This window comes from Moschus berezovskii, chromosome 14 (genome assembly GCF_049115385.1).
Source record: "Moschus berezovskii isolate FMDL1 chromosome 14, NW_MosBer_1.0, whole genome shotgun sequence".
NCBI classification, from domain to species: domain Eukaryota; kingdom Metazoa; phylum Chordata; class Mammalia; order Artiodactyla; family Moschidae; genus Moschus; species Moschus berezovskii.
Genome location: NC_142473.1, coordinates 49,442,067 through 49,459,016, shown reverse-complemented (window position 1 = coordinate 49,459,016; position 16,950 = coordinate 49,442,067). Strand labels below are relative to the sequence as shown.

The 16,950-nt window shown below is 40.9% G+C and overlaps 1 protein-coding gene across 1 annotated transcript in view; it reads right to left on the bottom strand.

Annotated features, from left to right (window-relative positions):
* The window catches only part of OVCH2 (ovochymase 2), a 33,491-nt gene that overhangs the window by 1,654 nt on the left and 14,887 nt on the right, over nucleotides 1–16,950 (bottom strand). Inside the window, exons 13-15 of the mRNA XM_088843378.1 lie at nucleotides 11,591–11,684; nucleotides 10,760–10,891; nucleotides 5,746–5,826 (exon numbers count right to left, since the gene is read on the bottom strand). Coding sequence (XP_088699504.1) covers nucleotides 5,746–5,826; nucleotides 10,760–10,891; nucleotides 11,591–11,684 — 307 coding nt within the window. The remainder of the gene's footprint in view (nucleotides 1–5,745; nucleotides 5,827–10,759; nucleotides 10,892–11,590; nucleotides 11,685–16,950) is intronic.

The window sequence follows — 16,950 nt, the reverse complement described above, 5'->3', positions numbered from 1 at the left end:
CGTGTCCGACTCTGTGTGACCCCATAGACGGAAGCCCACCAGGCTCCCCCGTCCCTGGGATTCTCCAGGCAAGAACACTGGAGTGGGTTGCCATTTCCTTCTCCAATGTGTGAAAGTGAAAAGTGAAAGTGAAGTCGCTCAGTCGTGTCCGACCCTTAGCGACCCCATGGACTGCAGCCTACCAGGCTCCTCCATCCATGGGATTTTCTAGGCAATAGTACTGGAGTGGCTTGCCATTGCCTTCTCCGATAGCTGTTACTAGGAGATGATAAATGATCAAAATTGAGTGAAGGTGAAAATTTTAAACCTAAAAGCTAGTAACCAGGAAAGAAATTGAGAAAGTTACTGTTAACATCTTCAAGGAGTAGAAGGCTAGTATACTTAATCATATGACATCATTATTTATTATTCTCCAGTTGTAAGTTTATGCAAAGCATAGAGCAAGAAGGAACACTCTAAGAGAAAGTTGCTAAAAGAGTAGATCTTTAAAGTTTTCATCACAAGGAAAAACAATTGTTAACTATGTGGGGTGGTGGAAATTGACTACACTTACTGCAGAGACCATTTTGCAAAAATACAAATATCAAACCATTATATTGCACACCTGAAACTAATATGTTACATGTCGATTATACCTCAGTTAAAATAAAGGAGTGTTCTCCAGTTCTTTTCACGAAGAATGGTGACACCAAAGTCTGACAAAGGCAGATGATAGAAAACTATAGCCAGTGGTTCTCAAACTTTTTAGTCTCAGGTCACCTTTACACTTTGAAAAATATCACTGAAAATCCTAAAGAGCTTTTGTTTATGAAAGTAATATTTATCAATAATTAACATGCTAGAAATTAAAGCAGAAATTGTTTAGATTATGCCTTTTTTAAGGTAACCACAATAGAACTATTCAGTATTAATGTAAATAACATGTATTCATATAACCAAATCTTCCAAAACAAAAAGATTTTACATTAAACTGGCATTGTTTCCCATTTCTTCAAAACTGTTTAATGTCTTGCTAAACAGAAGACAGATGGAATTTCCTATCTGCTTTTTACATGCAGTCTGTTGAGATATCACACATTATGTAGTCTCTAGAAAACTCTATGACATACTCCTGAGAGAATGGGAGTGAAAGAGGATAATATGTTTAAACATTACTATGAAAGTATTAGGTCCTCGGTCATGTCTGACTCTTTGTAAGGCCATGGACTGTAGCCTGCCAGGCTCCTCTGTCCATGGAATTCTCCAGGCAAAATACTGAAGTGGATAGCCATTTCCTTCTCCAGGGGATCTTCCCAACCCAGGGACTGAACACGGATCTCCTGCATTGCAGGCGGATTATTTACCATCTGAGCCACCAGGGAATGCTGGGGAAGATTGAGGGCATGAGGAGAAGAGGGTGACAGAGGCTGAGATGGTTGGATGGCATTACTGACGCAGTGGAGTAATAAGTTTGAGCAAACTCCAGGAGACAGTGAATTACAGGGAAGCCTGGCATGCTGCAGTTCATAGAGTGGTAAAGAGTTGAACACAACTTAGTAACTGAACAGCAATTACTGTGAAAAGCATTTTGACCTTGTAGACCCCCTAAAAGGATCTTGGATATCCCCATCAGTCTCCAGACCATATTTTGAGAACCTCCACTGTAAGTCAATTTCTATTATGAATGTTGATGCAAAAATCTGAATGAAACATTAGTAACAGAGCCCAACAGTACATTGAAAGATCAATGTGTCACGTCCAAGTGGGATTCAAAACTGTAGGAATGTTAAGTCTGCCAGGATCCTCCATCCATGGGATTCTCTAGGCAAGAATACTGGAGTGGGTTGCCATTTCCTTCTCCAGGAGAACTTCCCGATCCAGGGATCAAACCCAAGTTTCCTGCTTTGCAGGCCAGCTCCTTACCATCTGAGCCACCAGGGAAGCCCTTAGGAAATCTATTAACATAGATTTAATATACAAATAAGTCAAAGGAGAGGATCACTTAGTCATTACAATAGATGCTAAAAATATTTCACAAAATTCAATATTCATTTCTGATTTAAAGATCTTAGGAAGAGAGATATAATAAAATATATCTCCAACAACCAGCCTCCGGTTTAGTTAAAATATACTAGAAGCATATTTTAGTGTGAAATAGTGTGAAGGGGCAGAAATTTCCCAAGCACTTGGGAACTCAAGTTCTGCTGGGGAAGCAGATTGCCTGTGATGGTGGTGAATGGGGAAGCAGCAGCAGACCCTAGTGGAGGTCAGAGATAGTAGCTGAAAAATTAACGATCAATCAAGTTAAACCATGAGCTTCCCTTATGCTCCATTCCCCAGGTGTACTTATGTATTGGTGAAGCAATGAGCAAGGGTGACTTCCTGGTCTTCCCAGCAATGCTTGGTGGCAATCTGCACACTGACCTTCGACTGCCAAGAACTGACCATGGCCTCCTGCCTCCCACAATCTGGCTGGGAAGGGACCTGGAAAGGGGGAGAGACAGTGGCTCTGCAAAGCCCATCTGGAAGGGGGCCAACGAGACACAGCTACCCATGAAACCTCCTCACCATCAAATCCAGGTCTGAGCATCTCCTTTGGACTGGGAACTCTAATGATACCTGGAAATAATGAATAATGAATACCTGGAAAAATGCTTATTGAATTCTAGAAATTATATATATATATACAAACACACACATACACACAAAAACACATATATATGTAATTTATATATAACTAGAAACGGTGTTTTACCCAAGAGTAAAATATCAAGCTCACTCTTGACCTTTTTTTTGGTACCACTTATCAAGTCTCCAAACACTTTAGATCCTATATTCACAATATATCTTGAATCCATATTTTGTCTTTGGGCTTGGATCTTCAACATTGCTCACCTGGACTACTCTCCCTGGGGTTAATCTTTCCCTGTCCTCTCACTCCCAAATTAACCATTGAAGAGTGCTTGTTTTGATTGCATCACTCCCCTGATTACAACCATCCAAGTGTTCCCCACAGTATATGGAATAAAGTTGACATTCTATTTTCCTTTGTCAAACAGCCCCAGTCAAATAGCAGTGTCCTAATCATCTCAGAAGTTATTTCTTGTATTTTCTGGTATTCAGGCTTTTCTTGTATTGTGGTTTTTGGTGCACATTTCCCCATTTGTTGTCAACTTTATGGCAACTCACTCTAGTACTCTTGCCTGGAAAAATCCCATAGACGGAGGAGCCTGGTAGGACCATGGGGTCGCAAAGAGTTGGACACGACTGTGCGACTTCACTTTCTTTCACTTTGTCAACTTTATTAAAGTAACATCCTCACAGAAAAATACTCAAGTAATAAAACACTTTAAATGAATTCCTAAGAAGTACAGCTGGAACCCAGATCAAGATTTAGACCATTAGAATCTCTAAAGACATTTCAGGAGTCCAGCCCATTCACTATGCCTCCAAAGCATAACTGCTATCCTGACATCTATCACCATCTGTTAGTTTTGAATGCTTTTAGTCTTACATAAGTCTACTGTATTCCCTGGTGTAGGAAATTGCAACCCACTCCAGTGTGCTTGCTGGAAAATTCCATGGACAGAGGAGCCTGGTGGACTACAGTTCATGGGGTTGCAAAGAGTTGGATATGAATGAGCGCACACGTACTCTCTCTCTGTACATGTAACTTTCATTATTAGGATATTAATCCCTTTAAGATATCTAGGTTAGTACCTATTTAGTTCTCTGTACCCATCTCTGCCACGCCCTGGGCTCTGGTACAGAGATTTATCCAAAGAGGACACCAAATCAGGACACCGTATCAAGACAACGTGACAGAATGTCAACAGTTGAGGAATATATATAGGAGTTCATTGTATTATTCTTCCATCTGTTCTGTAGATTTGAAAATTTTCAAAATAAAAGTGAAAGACAAAATAGCTTATTGGATGACTTATGCAATCCAGTTTAGGTGTGCTATTTAAAACAGGACACATGTAAACTCTTTATCTTATCCTTTGTAAGCTTTTGTGTATTTGTATAAGGGAAGAAACCCCCAAAAGTAGGTGGGAGTTCAGTGAGAGGGAACCAGGAAAGTCTCTCTTAGTGGGCTTTTAAAGAAGGATCTATTTGTGGATTATTTACTTTTATTCATCAAATATTTATTTATTTGATAGGTGCTGGGGATAAAATGATGAATAAAATCTAGTCGAGAGTAGTAATGAGACTCCTTGGCAGATACCCTGTGTAGTTCAGGCTGAGAGAAGACTTTGTTGAATATATCTCCCCCTGGTGGCCAAGAGCAGGAACCACTGCGGACACACCACAAAAAGGTTCCACCCGAGGTTTCTATGACTCATGCCATCCAAGAAGCCAAAAACAACAACACCAAAAAAAAACAAAAACAAAAACAAACAACCCCAGAAAATTCAAACTGCTTCTATCCCTCCTCATTAAAAGGAATACCCACCCACCACACTCTGTTTTTCTGTGATCCATGTGTCAGATAATATATAAAATTTAAAAAATTTTAGTTAAAAATAAGGTGCCATTTCTTTTGACAAAGTATCAAAATGGCAATCTGAAAGTTCCCTTACCCTCAGCCTCTACTGCCCCCTAACCACGTTTCCCACAGGGACCTGGATGTCACACGTGGATGACAGTGATGTTACAGAGGAAACAAACAAAAGAGAAAGCCCAGCTTCTCAATGCTTACCTGCATACAGACATAGCTGTTCACTCACTTTGTTTCCAGCAGATGGATCTTGTAAGTCAGATCAGATCTGGCAAACTATTTACCCAACCCTACTGAATGAATCACTTGAATTGGAGTTTGATTCTGTGACTGAAAGTATTTCAGTGCTGCTTTGAGCAAAGGGACAGTGGCTACATCCCATCCAGTTCTATATGATGGCTTTTTTGATGTGGCAACTTGGCCAGGCTACAGCCTCCAGTTATTCAATAAAACATTAGTCTAGATGTTGCTATGAAAGGATTTTGCAGATGTAATTAAAGTCCCTAATCAGTTGACTTTAGGTAAGGAAGACTGTCTTGGATTGTCTGAGTGGACCTGACATCATTAGTTGGAAAGGCCTTAACACAGAAACCTTCCCAGAAGAGAGAAGAAACTCAGCTTGTAGAGAATGTTCTCAGGCCGTATCTGTGAAATTCCAGTGTCCTGTGATCTTCCTTTTCTGACTGCCTGCCTTATAGATAAACTTGCTTAGTCAGCCCCCAAATCCTGTAAGCCAGTTCCTGGCGAATTAGCTTGCTAGATCTACCGTAATAAAATATCACAGACAGGGTGACTTAGACAAAAATTTATTGCATCACAGTTCTGAAGCCTAGAGGTCTGAGATGAAGGTGTGGGAAGGTTGAGTCCTTCTGAGGATGAAGACGATAATGATGGACACCCTGCTCCAGGCCTCTCCTCTAGCTTCTAGTGTTTTGCTGGCCATCTTCAGCATCCTTTGGTTCGTAAAAGATGCATCACTCCAGTCTCTGCCTTCAGGTCCACGTGGCGTTCTCCATATACTCATCTCTCTCTCTCCAAATTTCCCCTTTTATAAGGACATCGGTCATATGGATTAGGGCCCACATTAATGATATCATTTTAACTTGATTGCCTCTGTAAACACACTGTCTCCAAATTAGGTCACAAAACGTGTCCTTAGATACTGGACATTAGAATTCCAATATTATCTTTTGGGGTTCTTGGTTGAACCCTGGACTAATAAACTGCACGTGCTTCTCATGGTCATTTTCTTCAAAACAGCTTACCAGAATCATTGGATTCTTCAGGTGGTACATTCCATGTCTCCAGAAACACGGATTCATTCTCTAATCCAGAGATGTTAAAATCTGGGTATAAAGCATAATACAATTGCTCAGGTCATGCAAACAAGGTCAGTGTTTAGGATTTATCAGAAAATTATTATTGTTAGAATTCTGGGGCATCTCATCAGTTGGATTCTATGGGTGTTTGAACTGGAAAGTGGAGTGTTTTAACTATAACCTGGGTTTGCTATAAGCAGGTATTTTTTGCTTAAAAAGAATGAACAACTTGAGAAGCCAATAACTAGCTTTCTAGGATTTGGACAGAGTGCTCGTGGGTGAGAGAGCTTGGAAGGAAGCTGAATCTTCCGGTGTCTAGGGTCCAGGGGTTGATGACAATACTTCATGTCTCCGAGCCTCCCTCATGTGTCACATACCCTGGCTCCTGACCAACTATATCTTGTCTGATTTAATCCTTACTACATTCTTGCTGCTACTGCTGCTGCTAAGTCACTTCAGTCGTGTCCGACTCTGTGTGACCCCATAGACAGAAGCCCACCAGGCTCCCCCGTCCCTGGGATTTTCCAGGCAAGAACACTGGAGTGGGTTGCCATTTCCTTCTCCAATGTGTGAAAGTGGAAAGTGAAAAGTGAAAGTGAAGTCGCTCAGTCGTGTCCGACCCCTAGCGACCCCAAGGACTGCAGCCCACCAGGCTCCTCCATCCATGGGATTCTCCAGGCAAGAGTACTGGAGTGGCTTGCCATTGCCTTCTCCGACTATCCTCTACTAACTACTCTTAAAGCTTAATTTATTTTTTGACTATTCTACTTGTGGTTATTTTTATGTCTCAAGTTTAAGTTCCAGCCTACAACTTAGCATTTCTTCTGTAAATAAGTTGTAGTTGCATTGATCTCCATAGGCCTAAACTTACTCTCCTTAAGCTGAAACTTGAGAACAAATGTCAAACAGTTACCAAGTATAGACTAATGAATCTGAACCTGGGGGCCAAGCACCGTGAAGAGCCTCAGAGTTGTTTCAGGAAATCACCATGTACTCATACTTGAAAAGATAAGGAACACCAGTTATAGAGACCAAGAGGAGCAACCCCAATATAGCTGCCTTGGCCTGATGATTATGCAACTCATGAAGGCACTGCCTTCCTTGGTTACCTACCTGCCTATTTACTGTCTTGTTTTTTTCCCTCCCTTTTGCCTTATCTCTAATTATATTCTACTTAGATACCAATGGTACCCACTGTTAGCAAGATGTGTGGCTGGCTTCAGTTTAGTTCCACCTAGCTTAGTGATGAACTTGACACCTATACCAAAAGCAAGAACATTCTTAAGTCAAGATTATAGCACTTGAATAGATATATATGTACACACATATACATGTATAGCTCAAAGTAATAAGAACCTGTTATTTCGGTGGGAAAAGAAGCACTCCTGTCCTTTAAATCTGAGTCTTAATAAATAAAGATTGCTATGTACCAGGCAAAGTGCTAAATACTTTGCATGTGTAATAATTTCAATTAAGCCTTACAATAATCTTATGAAAAACAATTACCACTAATTTACAAATGAAAAAACTGAGGCACGGAAAGATTAAGAAAGTTTTCCAAAGTCATTCAGCTACTAAATGGCTGAGCCAAGATTTGAACCCAGCCAGTCTAAATCCAGAGCTCATGGTCTTAATAGTTCCTAATTACTGTGCTATACTATCTCACACTATTACAGATTAGATAATGAGATTCTACCGTTCCTTTGTAAAGGTATTTATACATGCATGAATAAAAAATCCTTGCTGGAGAGATTACAAAAGGATTTCCTCATTATCTTACCATGTGTTTATTACCCGCCCATAATAAGACTGAGGAGGATGAATCTTAGCGGACACTTAGATCACACATCTGGTAAGGAAAGGCCAACATTCAGACATACAGTTGATCTTCATTCTCTGTGGCTTCTGAATTTTCAAATCCACCTACTTGCTAACATTTATTTGTTAATTCAAAGCCAGTCCTCCTGGCACTTTCACAGTCATTCATGGACATGTGCAGAGCATGAAGAATTTGAGTTACTGGAAGCATGTGTCCTGGCTGAGGTCTCGGCCACACTCTGTTGTCTTCTTTCAGCTCTCACACTGCAAACAAGTGTCCTTTCATTGGTCTGCTAGCACCACTTTCTGTTTTGTCTTGCTTTTTGTACTTTTATTTTTTCCTTTTCCGGCATGCTGCTGTTTTTATCACCTTAATTCTTTACTTTTTAAAAATGTTTTCCTTATTTTTAAATGAATTTTTATTGCATTATAGTTGCTTTACAATGTTGTACTAGTTTCTGCTGTACAGCAAAATGAATCAGCTATCTATATCTATCTATAATATATAGACACACACATACATGTGAGAGTTGGACTATAAAGAAAGCTGATTGCCGAAGAATTGATGCTTTTCAACTGTGGTGTTGGAGAAGACTCTTGAGAGTCCCTTGGACTGCAAGGAGATCCAACCAGTCTATCTTTTTTTTTTTTTATTAGTATTATCTTCATTTTATTTATTTATTTTTATTTATTTATTTATTTTTTATTTCTAAAAAAGAATTTTATTAAAAAAGCACAAATGCAAAGAAATGAACAGAGGAAAATTTATGCGTTGAACCTGGACTGGTCACTTATGATAATATACATGCTACAATTCCATTCTCTCCAATCATTCCACCTTCACCCTCTCCCACAGAGTCCCAAAGACTGTTCTAAATGCCTATGTCTCTTTTGCAGTCTCTTATACAGGGTTCAGGTTACCATTTTTCTAAATTCCATATATATGCGTTAATATACGGTATTGATGTTCTTCTTTCTGGCTTACTTCACTCTGTATAATTGGCTCCAATTTCATCTACCTCATTAAAACTGATTCAAATGCATTCTTTTTGATGGCTGAGAAATACTCCATTGTGTATATGTACCAAAGCTTTCTTATCCATTCATCTGCAGATGGACATCTAGGTTGCTTCCATGTCCTGGCTATTATAAACAGTGCTGCAATGAACGTTGGAGTACATGTGTCTCTTTCAATTCTGGTTTCCTCGGTGTGTATGCCCAGGAGTGCGATCGCTGGATCATATGGCAGTTCTATTTCCAGTTTTCTGAGGAATCTCCACACTGTTCTCCATAGTGGCTGTACTAGTTTGCATTCCCACCAACAGTGTAAGAGGGTTCCCTTCTCTCCACACCCTCTCCAGCACTTATTGCATGTAGACTTTTGGATAGCAGCCATTCTGACTGGTGTGAAATGGTATCTCATTGTGGTTTTGATTTGCATTTCTCTGATGATGAGGGATGTTGAGCATTTTTTCATGTGTTTATTAGCCATCTTTATGTCTTCTTTGGAGAAATGTCTGTTTAGTTCTTTGGCCCATTTTTTGATTGGGTCACTTAGTTTTCTGGAATTAAGCTGCAGGAGCTGCTTGTATAATTTGGAGATTAATCCTTTATCCGTTGCTTCATTTGCTATTATTGTCTCCCATTCTGAAGGTTGTCTTTTCACCTTGCTTAGAGTTTCCTTTGCTGTGCAGAAGCTTTTGATTTTAATTAGGTCCCATTTGTTTATTTTTGCTTTTATTTCCAATATTCTGGGAGGTGGGTCTTGGAGGATCCTGCTGTGATTTATGTCGGAGAGTGTTTTGCCTACGTTCTCCTCTAGGAGTTTTATAGTTTCTGGTCTTACATTTAGATCTTTAATCCATTTTGAGTTTATTTTGGTGTATGGTGTAAGGAAGTGTTCTAGTTTCATTCTTTTACAAGTGGCTGACCAGTTTTCCCAGCACCACTTGTTAAAGAGACTGTCTTTTCTCCATTTTATATTCTTGCCTCCTTTGTCGAAGATAAGGTGTCCATAGGAGCGTGGGTTTATCTCTGGGCTTTCTATTTTGTTCCATTGATCTATATTTCTGTCTTTATGCCAGTACCAACCAGTCTATCTTAAAGGAAATCAGTCCTGAATATTCTTTGGAAGGACTGATGTTGAAGTTGAAACTCCAATACTTTGGCCACCTGATTTGAAGAGCTGACTCACTGGAAAAGACCCTGATGTTGGGAAAGATTGAAGGCGGGAGAGGAAGTGGACGACAGAGGATGAGATGGTTGGATGGCATCACAGATTCAATGGACATGAGTTTGAGTGAACTCCGGGAGTTGGTGATGGACAGGGAGGCCTGGTGTTGTGGTTCATGGGGTCACAAAGAGTCGGACACGACTGATCGACTGATCTGAACTGGACACATATTTATTTCTTTTTTGGATTTCCTTTCCGTTTATGTCATCACAGAGCACTGAGTAGAGTTCCCTGTGCTATACAGTAGGTTCTCAATTAGTTATCTAGTTTATACACAGTATTAATAGTGTGTATATGTCAATCCCCGTCTCCCAATTCACCCCACCCCATCCCCCTTCCCCTCTTGGTGTTCTTACGTTTGTTTTTTCCATCTATGTCGCTGTTTCTGCTTTGCAAATAAGATCACCTGTACCATTCTCTAGACCCCACTTATATGCATTAATGTATGATATTGGTTTTTCTCTTTTTGACTTACTTCACTCTGTGATACTCACTGGTACACGTCTCTGCATTTTTGTGCTTTTTTTGGTGGTTGAAATGGCCCTAAACATAGTGCTCCAGTGCCATCTAGTGTTCCTAAGTGCAAAAAGGCTGGGTTGTGCCTTACAGAGAAAATACATGTGATGGATAAACTTTGTTCAGGCACAAGTTACAGCGGTATTGGCTGTGAGTGAGTTCAGTGTTAATGAATCAACAATGTATATTAAATAAGGTGACATGAAACAGAAATACAAATAAAACCAGAGGCTGATAGGAACCTAGCTCCTCCGCGTTACCCCAGGAGCAGTGGTTCAGGGTTCACAGATTCAGTGAATAAAGAGTTGACTGTACCCACGCTGAGCTCTAAAGATTGCTCTATTTACCACATCAGGAGGATGAGACTCGGAGTTGGTACCTCAGTCCTCTTACCTGTTTCATGAATGAAGGAAACTGTAGCCTGGAAGCCTCTGAAGGTCGCGTTCTCATTGGACTGGAAGCTGATGGACATTATCCTGGTGATGCTCACCACAGGGGTGGGGACAACAAAGCCACACAGCCGAGCTGGTTCAAGCCCAGCCCAGGCACGACAGGATCAAGGGCCCAGCAAATAGCCATGGCAGTGGACAGAAGAAAAAAGATTGTCCTTCAGGTAGCTGTTAAGAAATAAACTTTTCTGGTGGATGTCACAATTCATTTTCAAAAATGGAAAAGGCAGACTGCTTCTTTGTACTACATATGTAACCCTGCTAACATTTCAATTCTGTTTATCTCCCAAATACTCCCACTGGGAATGCCACTAAGAGAACTGATTCCAGCCTCAGGCTTATTTCAACGGCACTTTCCCCTCCGACCCCTAGGCTATGTGGGTCTTCCACCTTTTCTAATCAAACGGTTCTTTGATTTTCCCGGAATCTCTCCCCACCCTCGCTCCCTGCCTCCCCCCACAACTGGGGAGAAGGAGGAGAGGTGATGAGAGCCAGGGAAGGATGGAGGTGATGCAGGGATTCCCTAAAAGGATTCCCAAGAAGGACCAGATCCAGATGCAAACTAGGGAAGCCAAGGCTCCCAGGGAACACAAACCTATTTCTTTGTTTTTTAAAATTCATTTATTTTTTAATTGAAGGATAATTGTTTTATAGAATTTTGTTGTTTTGTGTCGAACCTCAACATGAGTCAGCCGCAGGTATGCATGTACCCCTCCCTTTTGAGCCTCCCTCCCATCTCCCTCCCTCTGGGTGGATACAGAGCCCCTGCACAAACCTATTTCTTTCTTCCTTTCGACATCTCTGTGCACGCTCACGTAGTCGGAAGTGCAGTCTCCATTTTCTTCTATTTTTAGGTCCTGAAATGAAAGCTGAGAAAGCTCCACATTACATTCAGAATTAACAATATGAATACATTAACTGATTTTGATCAAGCAGAAGAATTTCAGTTGTTCAGCTTGCTCTGGAGCAAGATGGGAGAGGTAATGGGGCATTCGTGAATGAGTTATATTACTTAGGAAAAGATGCTAAACCACAGGCTCCCAAACCTCTCGAAACATGTAAGCACCCGATTATGGGCCAAATATAAGGGTGGGAAAATGTGCAAATATTTGAGCTCCCGAGCTGCCTCCTTAGAGGAGCAAAGAAACTTCAAAGAACAATGTTCAAGCAATCTGATATCCCTAACCAATTGAGTTTAAAGAGAGGAGCAGTGGGAGATAGAAATGATGAGGTAGCAGTCTAGATTTTATACATGCATGTGATGGGGATTCAATGGATCCTAAACACTCAACAAAAGACACAGAGGCCTGTATGTCTGGGACAAAACTGGAGCCAAATGATAAGTCATGGCAACAAGACATGGGATCAAGAAGAAATGTCAGAAATAGGATTCATTCAAACATTTCTTAAATCCTTCCTGGAATTCTTTCTGGAAACAGATACTTTCAGTTACTCTGACCATTCTGTCTTATGGAAAGAAGTTTTAAAAAAGAAGGAAAATTACATAAATCTTTTTTAAACCAGAAATTTCCCACACAGGGGATCTATAATCCCTATAATAAATAATTTAAAGAAAGTCCAAAATATTTCTAAAAGTGAGGGGGTTGCAGAGGCTGAGATGGTTAGATAGCATCACTGACTCAGTGAACATGAGCCTGAGCAAACTCCGGGAGACAGTGAAGGACAGGGAAGACTGCTGTGCTGCAGTCCATGGGGCTGCAAAATGTTGGACATGACTTAGCCACTGAACAAGAACAACAAACCTATTTTGTTTAATATCAATAATATTTAAAATTTAGAATTTAAAATGTTCAAAGCTGGTGAACAGAACATGCAGAGCAATAAAACTTATGATGAATAATAAAAATAGACTCTTTTCTCTTTGCGTCAAATGGTCTGCACATAGTCATGACCTGTCACACCAACTTACAGACGACTGTCTCCAGTGGGTCCTGCAGGGGGATGCTGCCGCTGGCCGGGTGTGAGTGCATCTTTTCACTGATGCACAGCACTCAGCGTCCTTGGTTGCCCAGGCATTTTTGAGTCACTTCTAGCTCTTGTATGTTTAGACTTTCAACCAAATTTTGTCTCCTCCTCTTTTGGGAAATACACTCATACTTAATCTTTTGTCCTCTGTCACTGTGTGGTGGTGGTGGTTTAGACACTGTCCTGTCTGACTCTTGTGACCCCACTGACTCTAGCCTGCCAAGCTCCTCTGTCCGTGGGGATTCTCCAGGCAAGAATACTGAACTGGGTTGCCATGCCCTCCTCCAGGGGATCTTTCCAACCCAGGGATGAAACCTGGGTCTCCTGCATTGCAGGCAGATTCTTTACCAACTGAGCTACGAGGGAAGCCCTGTCACTACGTAGCTTCCTTTAATCCCACTTCTTCCTGAACTGCCTGCCTGACTCTGCTCGGGTTTCAGGAACTTTTAGGAAGACCACAGCTACATTTGCCTTACTTCTGCTGTGTCTTCTCACATTTGAAACCTGTGTGATCTCGATCTACTCCTGACACCTGACCTCACTTGACCTTTCAGATGCCACCACCTCCACCTCCTTTCAATCATCCATCTCAATTATTCTACCTTCTTTATGAGGGGTTGAGGTGGGCACTGGATAACAGGTGCTCAGTCCTCCTTATGTTTTAAAAAAGTTCTCTTTACTTTGTTAACATTTGAAAGCACGTTTGAAAAGAACAAAAGGTTTCAGAGCTGTACAATGGTTTCTCTGTGGAAGGAAGAGAGAAAAGAGGGAAGGCGATCAAGATCTATCAAGAGAAGAGGTTGTGGAGGGAGGGAGAGGAAGGCAAGCCAAAGAAGGGAGGCGTCCTCTTCAAATTCTAACTTTGTGAGGGAAATTCAAGCTATCGGCCATATCTTTTTGTTTGTTTTGGGTTTTGTTTTAAAAGATCTCTTCTCTGGACTGTCATGACACTGCACCAGTTTGGTTCTTCTCCTAGGTCAGATCTTTTTTTTGGCCTCAAATATATGAGAACTTTGAGGTCTTGTTCACCCTTGCTCCTTCCCCATTGTTTTATAATCTACTTTGTCTCCTTCATATACTTTCTTGCTTTCAATAATTAAAGAGAAAATGTTCTAAGTAAATGCTTCATTCCAACCTTACCCTGACTGCAGTACCATCCCCCCGAAGGCATGTCTGCAGACAGCGCCCTAGTGCTGAGTGAACAAGCATGCAGATGGCCGAAACGCCGCAGTCTAAGGCTGAATATGTTCTGTATCCCGACCTTTAAGGCCCTCCTTACTTTGGTCTCAGCCTTGCCTTCTATCACCCCTCCTGCTACACACTGTGCTAGTCCCTGAGCCTGTTCTGCACCACACTTCTGTTATCTACGTCCCACGACGTGTTTCGGTAAGAGTTTAATTAATAAGGAAGAAATGCTTATTTCTTGAAAGGACTAGACATTGACAGAACAAGTTAACCTGGTACAAAGGTAAAGGCAGCTTTTCAACAAAAAGTCAAGTGCACAGATGGACAAAATGGCAAAAAGTAAAGAACACAGTTGCCTCTGATCTCAAAAAATGAAAGAATGATCTCTGTTTGTTTCCAAGGCAAACCATTCAATATCACAGTAATCCAAGCCTATGCCCCAACCAGTAATGCTGAAGAAGCTGAAGTTGAATGGTTCTATGAAGGTCTACAAGACCTTCTAGAACTAACACCCAAAAAAGATGTCCTTCTAATTATAGGGGGCTGGAATGCAAAAGTAGGAAGTCAAGAAACACCTGGAATAACAGGCAAATTTGGCCTTGGAGTACAAAATGAAGCAGGGCAAAGGCTAACAGTGTTTTGCCAAGAGAACACACTGATCATAGCAAACACCCTCTTCCAAAAATGCAAGAGAAGACTCAACCCAGGGACATCACCAGATGGTCAATACCAAAATCAGATTGATTATATTCTTTGCAGCCAAAGATGGAGAAGCTCTAGACAGTCAGCAAAAACAAGACCAGGAGCTGACTGTGGCTCAGATCATGAATTCCTTATTGCAAAATTCAGACTTAAATTGAAGATAGTGGGGAAAACCACTAGACTATTCAGGTATGACCTAAATCAAATCCCTTATGATTATACAGTGGAAGTGACAAATAGATTCAAGGGATTAGATCTGATAGAGTGCCTGAAGAACTATGGATGGAGGTTTGTGACATTGTACAGTAGACAGGGATCAAAACCATCCCCAAAAAAAGAAAAGGAAAAAAGGCAAAATTGTTGTCTGAGGAGGCCTTATAAATAGCTGTGAAAAGAAGAGAAGAGAAAGGCAAAGGAGAAAAGGAAAGATATACCCATTTGAATGCAGAGTTTCAAAGAATAGCAAGGAGAGATAAGAAAGCCTTTCTCAGTGATCAATGCAAAGAAATCGAGGAAAACAATAGAATGGGAAAGACTAGACATTTCTTCAAGAAAATTAGAGATACCAAGGGAACATTTCATGCAAAGATGGCACAATAAAGAACAGAAATGGTATGGACCTAACAGAAGCAAAAGATATTAAGAAAAGGTGGCAAGAATGCACAGAAGAACTATACAAAAAAGATCCTTATGACCCAGATAATCATGATGATATGATCACTCACCTAGAGCCAGACATCCTGGAATGTGAAGTCAGCTGGGCCTTAGGAAGCATCACTCTGAATAAAGCTAGTGGAGATGATGGAATTCCAGGTGAGCTAATTCAAATCCTAAAAGATGATGCTGTGAAAGTGCTGCACTCAATATGCCAGCAAATTTGGAAAACTCAGCAGTTGCCACAGGACTGGAAAAGGTCAGTTTTCATTCCAATCCCAAAGAAAGGCAATGCCAAAGAATGTTCAAACTACCACACAATTGCACTCATCTCATATGCTTGCAAAGTAATGCTCAAAATTCTCCAAGCCAGGCTTCAACAGTACCTGAACCATGAACTTCCAGGTGTTCAAGTTGGATTTAGAAAAGGCAGAGGAACCAGAGATCAAATTGCCAACATCTGTTGGCTCATTGAAAAAGCAAGAAAGTTCCAGAAAAACATCTATTTCTGCTTTATTGACTATGCCAAAGTCTTTGACTGTGTGGATCACAACAAACTGGAAATTTCTTGAAGAGATGGCAATACTAGACCACTTGACCTGCCTCCTGAGAAATCTGTATGCAGGTCAAGAAGCAATAGTTAGAACTGGACATGGAACAACAGACTGTTTCCAAATTGGGAAAGGAGTACATCAAGGCTATATATTGTCACCCTGCTTATTTAACTTTTTTGCAAAACACATCATGGGAAAAATGCTGAACTGGATGAAGCACAAGCCGGAATCAAGATTGCCACAAGAAATATCAGTAACCTCAGATATGCAGGTGATACCACACTTATGGCAGAAAGTAAAGAACTAAAGAGCCTCTTGATGAAAGTGAAAGAGGAGAGTGAAAAAGTTGGCTTAAAGCTCAACATTCAGAAAACTAAGATCATGGCATCTGGTCCCATCAGTTCAGTTCAGTTCAGTTCAGTCGCTCAGTTGTGTCTGACTCTTTGCGACTCTTTGTGACCCCATGAATCACAGCACGCCAGGCCTCCCTGTCCATCACCAACTCCCGGAGTTCACTCAAACTCATGTCCACAGAGTCGCTGATGCCATCCAGCCATATCATTCTCTGTCGTCCTGGTCCCATCACTTCATGGTAAATAGATGGGGAAACAATGGAAACAGTGACAAACTATTTTTGGGGGCTCCAAAATCACTGCAGATGGTGACTGCAGCCATGAAATTGAAAGACGCTTGCTCCTTGGAAGAAAAGCTATGACCAAACTAGATAGCATATTTAAAAGGGGAGACATTACTTTGCAAACAAAGATTTGTCTAGTCAAAGCTATGATTTTTCTGGTAGTAAGGTATGGATGTGAGAGTTGAACTATAAAGAAAGTTGAGCGCTGAAGAATTTTTTTGCAATTTGGTGTTGGAGAAGACCCTTGAGAGTCCCTTGGACTGCAAAGAGTTCCAACCAGTTAACCCTAACAGAAATCAGTCCCGAATATTCATTGGAAGGACTGCTGTTGAAGCTGAAACTCCAATACTTTGGCCACCTGATGTGAAGAACTGACTCATTTGGAAAGACCCTGATGCTGGGAAAGATTGAAGGCAA